The 6,000-nt window shown below is 39.3% G+C and overlaps 1 protein-coding gene across 1 annotated transcript in view; it reads right to left on the bottom strand.

Annotated features, from left to right (window-relative positions):
* Positions 1–273: 273 nt before the first annotated feature.
* Positions 274–6,000, bottom strand: part of cpne8 (copine VIII) — a 147,329-nt gene continuing 141,602 nt past the window's right edge. The window contains exon 20 of the mRNA XM_060909593.1: positions 274–486. Within this exon, the coding sequence (XP_060765576.1) occupies positions 274–486 (213 nt within the window). The remainder of the gene's footprint in view (positions 487–6,000) is intronic.

Here is a 6,000-nt window from a genome sequence, read left to right as displayed (position 1 = left end):
CTGCTTGTATAAGTCACAAACACATTTTGTAAACATTTTGTTCATTGCTCAGCCAGTCCTTTGAAATAAAAGACAAAAACTATGAGGCATATAACGATGATCATTTTAGTCAGAAATAAACCTCTCTCACATTATTAAACTCGTATATCTGAGCAATGTTATTAATTGCCATATGTAGGCTTTAAAGTAGAAGTCTCTGTTGGCTCCCTAACTCGGCTATTGTATGACTCAGAAAACATAAATACTTGACCCAGTGCACCACCACGCTCCTCTTCAGATCTGCGTCTGTAATGACTCTGCAGAGTGGGACAGTGCTGTCAGGGGTTTGGAAGAGTAAGCAGAAGGCGTCAAACTCGGTTTGATGCCTCTGGTTCTCATGTAGTACAGGAACTGGTCTGGAATTTCAGCCAGGACATCTTTGGCCAGACGGGCCATGCTGAAGATGTGATTCCCTCTTGGGTCAATGTAGTCTCGGAAAGGAACAAACTGCAAAAAGGAAAATATGCATATGTAGACTGTGACTGCTTTTTTGAGCAATATGTTTGAATTACATTTTATTCCAAAAAAATAGACTCAAATGGGCTAAAATCCTCTATAATAGAAAGCTGTACAACAATCCCAAATCGTAGAAAGTTGGGACAGTATGGAAAATGCAAATTAAAAAAAAAGAAAGCAGTGATTTCTAAATTTACTTTGACTCATTGTTCAAGTCAAGATATTTCATGTTTTGTTAGGTCAACTTCATTTCATTTGTTAATATACATCCATTCCTGCATTCCAGGCCTGCAACACATTCCAAAAAAAGTTGCTATGGGACAATTTAGGGCTACTAATGAGGTAAAACAATTAAATAATGATGTGATTGGAAACAGGTGATGTCAACAGGTGACTGCAATCATGATTAAGTACAATATCAGTCTCCAGGAAAGGCCTAGTCTTTGAGGAGCAACGACAGGCTGAGGATCTCCAGTTTGTCAACAAATACATGAGAAAATTATTGAAATGTTTAAAAAACAATGTTCCTCAAAGAAAGATAGGAAGGGGATTAAACCTTTGTCAAGCTCGAGTTACATCCACAAATGCCCTGTACTCGAGTTGACCCCCTGGAATAAAAAATGGTCAAAATCATCCCCCTTCTAAAACGGGCATCCCCCCTCCCTTGAGCAATTTTTTTTTTTTAAGATTTTTTTGGGCTTTTTCACCTTTATTGGATAGGACAGTGTAGAGACAGGACAGGAAATGAGTGGGAGAGAGAGACGGGGAGGGATCGGGAAATGACCTCGGGTCGGAATCGAACCCGGGTCCCCGGATTTATGGTATGGCGCCTTATCCACCTGAGCCACGACGCCCCTCCCTTGAGCAATTTTATCAATAAATGTGGACATTACTTCTATTTAACATTGGAATTAGAAATGCCATTCCACGCAGCTTTGCTGAAACTGAGTATACAGTAAGCTACCGCGAGAGAGGGCACGCGCAAGCGAAGCGTTTGAGGAGGTGACATTCAGTTGGGGTTCCGTTATTTTTTATTTAATTCGGCGTCAATGACAGCAGCGGATTGCAGCATCATGGCCAAGCGGAGTGGACAGCAAGACCTAAGCAAGTTCGGATTTAAGATCGCAAGAAAAAACATTTCAGGAGGTAAGTCAAGAGTTACGAATATCAGTCACACTTTCTGTGAGCCCGCTATCATGCTGTAAAGTTACCGATATGGAGCCTAATTTGTGGGCGGTGGATAACAACACAGCTATCATAATGAATGTTACAACCCCGATTCCAAAAAAGTTGGGACAAAGTACAAATTGTAAATAAAAACGGAATGCAATGATGTGGAAGTTTCAAAATTCCATATTTTATTCAGAATAGAACATAGATGACATATCAAATGTTTAAACTGAGAAAATGTATCATTTAAAGAGAAAAATTAGGTGATTTTAAATTTCATGACAACAACACATCTCAAAAAAGTTGGGACAAGGCCATGTTTACCACTGTGAGACATCCCCTTTTCTCTTTACAACAGTCTGTAAATGTCTGGGGACTGAGGAGACAAGTTGCTCAAGTTTAGGGATAGGAATGTTAACCCATTCTTGTCTAATGTAGGATTCTAGTTGCTCAACTGTCTTAGGTCTTTTTTGTCGTATCTTCCGTTTTATGATGCGCCAAATGTTTTCTATGGGTGAAAGATCTGGACTGCAGGCTGGCCAGTTCAGTACCCGGACCCTTCTTCTACGCAGCCATGATGCTGTAATTGATGCAGTATGTGGTTTGGCATTGTCATGTTGGAAAATGCAAGGTCTTCCCTGAAAGAGACGTCGTCTGGATGGGAGCATATGTTGCTCTAGAACCTGGATATACCTTTCAGCATTGATGGTGTCTTTCCAGATGTGTAAGCTGCCCATGCCACACACACTAATGCAACCCCATACCATCAGAGATGCAGGCTTCTGAACTGAGCGCTGATAACAACTTGGGTTGTCCTTCTCCTCTTTAGTCCGAATGACACGGCGTTCCTGATTTCCATAAAGAACTTCAAATTTTGATTCGTCTGACCACAGAACAGTTTTCCACTTTGCCACAGTCCATTTTAAATGAGCCTTGGCCCAGAGAAGACGTCTGCGCTTCTGGATCATGTTTAGATACGGCTTCTTCTTCTTTGAACTATAGAGTTTTAGCTGGCAACGGCAGATGGCACGGTGAATTGCATTCACAGATAATGTTCTCTGGAAATATTCTTGAGCCCATTTTGTGATTTCCAATACAGAAGCATGCCTGTATGTGATGCAGTGCCGTCTAAGGGCCCGAAGATCATGGGCACCCAGTATGGTTTTCCGGCCTTGATCCTTACGCACAGAGATTCTTCCAGATTCTCTGAATCTTTTGATGATATTATGCACTGTAGATGATGATATGTTCAAACTCTTTGCAATTTTACACTGTCGAACTCCTTTCTGATATTGCTCCACTATTTGTCGGTGCAGAATTAGGGGGATTGGTGATCCTCTTCCCATCTTTACTTCTGAGAGCCAGTGCCACTCCAAGATGCTCTTTTTATACCCAGTCATGTTAATGACCTATTGCCAACTGACCTAATGAGCTGCAATTTGGTCCTCCAGCTGTTCCTTTTTTGTACCTTTAACTTTTCCAGTCTCTTATTGCCCCTGTCCCAACTTTTTTGAGATGTGTTGCTGTCATGAAATTTCAAATGAGCCAATATTTGGCATCAAATTTCAAAATGTCTCACTTTCAACATTTGATATGTTGTCTATGTTCTATTGTGAATACAATATCAGTTTTTGAGATTTGTAAATTATTGCATTCCGTTTTTATTTACAATTTGTACTTTGTCCCAACTTTTTTGGAATCAGGGTTGTAGTTTGGAGTCTAGCCAGCTATCGATAGCTTACTCAGGTTCATGTTAGCTTTGATTTCTTGTATAAGGCCATTAATTTAATCAGCCTGGACGTTTGTTTGTTATTCTTCAGGCAACAAAAAGTGTTATTCAAGACAGGAAGGCTAAAATAAACGACACTAGCAGTTTTGAAGGCTTCATTGCCTCATTAGAGAGCCGGTCACAACATGTAAGGCAGAGCAGGATTGGTGTAGGACTCGACAGTGTCTGCTAAAATGCAGCTTTCTTTTTCTTTGTCATAGGCTCTTCTTCTGTCTCCTCAATGGGCCTTTTCCCCTTTCCAAAGAAACTTTCCAAAGAAACTTTCCAAAGATGCCTGCTTTTAACTCATTTTGCTAGCTTGTATCCAGTATGTATCAAAGTGCTGGTATGTATCAAAGCAAAGTATCAAAGTATTCAAGGCAGCTCCTTGGTAACCGTCAACGTTAAGGTGTCACGTGACCTAGATAACAGCGGGAATCAATGTTACAACGTTATAATAATAAACACAATAATAACAAAAAGGAAAAAACAAAAAAATGCATAATGCCTCAAACATCTTTTAGGAAGTTTAGTCTGATTTACAATTTACTGTTGCTTGTTTTAGCTTACCTACCTACCTCTGTATTTAACTCAATGTTCCCGATATGAAAAGATTCAGTTGTTCATTTACATTGCCTGCTGAGGTTTTAATAAATTATTTACCAAACGATTTAAAAGGAGCCTACCATGACTATGAAGTTACACTTCAAATTTGTCATCTGCATTTCACCCTAATATGGAGAATGTGGTAGGTATGTCAGCTAGGAGACTGACTAAATATGACACATGCCATCCACACTGTGCAGGTTTTACAGTAAAATACCAGTGTATTGTTTTTTACAACAATAAAAAGGGTACACAGTGTGTACTACAGTTTATCAGCACAAAATACTGTATGTCTGGTAAATGAACAAGGTTCACAGACCTACATTGTGTGCAAACCCTCCTAAAAGCAAACCAGTTTCCCACTGATGGACCGACCGATGGGTCGACACGTGACTAAAAATTTCACCACCCCCCCGGTTTGATTTTACAACTCGACCACTGCAAATGCCAGTTAAAACTTTACTGTGCAAAAAGGAAGCCTTATGTTAACTGCGTCCAGAATCACTGTCGACTTCTCTGGGCTCGGAGGCATCTGGGATGGACCATCACACAGCGGAAACATGCATTGTGGTCGGATCAATCAATATTCCAGGTCTTTTTTGGAACAAACGAAACGTTTTTTGGAACATGTGCTCCGGACCAAAAACGAAAAGGACCATTCAGACTGTTCCCAGCAACAAGTCCAAAAGCCAGGGTCTGTCATGGTATGGGGTTGTGTCAGTACCCTTGGCAAAGATAACTTGCGCTTCTGTGATGGCAGCATTAATGCAGAAAAGTACACTGAGATTTTAGAGCAACATATTCTGCCTTCAAGATGACATCTTTTCCAGGGATATTTCAACAATGCAATGCAAAACCACATTCTGCACACATCACAAAGGCATGGCTGTGGAAGGAGAGGGTGTCTGTCCCCAATGGAGAATGTGTGGTGAATTTTGAAATGAAAAATATGACAACCCTGTACTGTTGCACACCTTAAGACCTGTTTGCAGGATGAATGGGGCAAAATAACACCTGAAACATTTCATCACTTGGTGTCTTCAGTCCCTAAACATCTTTTAAGTGTTGTGAGAAAGAATGGCAATATTATAAAGTGATAAATGCTTTACTATCCCAATTTTTTTTTTAAATGTGTTGCAAGAATCAAAATTTAACTGTGTTTATTTTGAAACAACAATAAAATTCACGAGGTAAAACATCAATAATATGCTTTTGTATTATTTTGAGTGCAATACAGGTCAAAGATTATTTGCAAATCATTGTTTTCAGTTTTAATTTCAATATACCATCCAAACTTTTTCTGATTTTAGGTTGTATAAGCAATAAGTGAAAGTGATTTGTGGAATACATGTAACTTAATTTTACTGTAAAGAATCGATATTTAGTTGGAACATGCCTAGATCCCGATCACTTTAATGATGCAGGGATGCCAACGATGTTGGAATCCACTCCATTTATGTGTAATTATGTGAGTTCTGCACTGATTTAACAAGTTTATGATAAATCTGTTTCTGTCAGGGTTTAATTATTATTAACTATAATTGAATGGCCAAGCCTTAACAGGCCCCAGAAATCAAGATTGGTGTTTAAGTCATTTTTGTACCTTTCAGTGTTACAGACCCCAATATGATACTATACCTGGAAAAAAAAATCCCCAAAATCTGTTTTGAAGATATTTTCATTTTATAGTATTGGGAAAATGCTCAACATTTTTTGATGATTCACAGCTTGCCAAAACTACATGGTCATCCAAATAAATGCTTTCTAGGATCATATACGTCTCACTCCCAGGGGCAAGTCTTGCTTTACCGTGGTAGCTTCTTAGCAGGAAACATGATTTAACGGTGTGTTTTTTACTCTGCGTCTTGCTGCACACTATTCACTCAGCCAACTATCGCTTCCTTCAGATTAAAAAAAAAATCATTTTGAAGAGGGAGGAATTTGGACGAGGTTTCAGTTAT

The sequence above is a fragment of the Neoarius graeffei genome, chromosome 2, assembly GCF_027579695.1.
Source record: "Neoarius graeffei isolate fNeoGra1 chromosome 2, fNeoGra1.pri, whole genome shotgun sequence".
Lineage (NCBI taxonomy): Eukaryota > Metazoa > Chordata > Actinopteri > Siluriformes > Ariidae > Neoarius > Neoarius graeffei.
The sequence above is the reverse complement of the archived record's forward strand: the minus strand, read 5'-3'. Positions and strand labels throughout refer to the sequence as shown.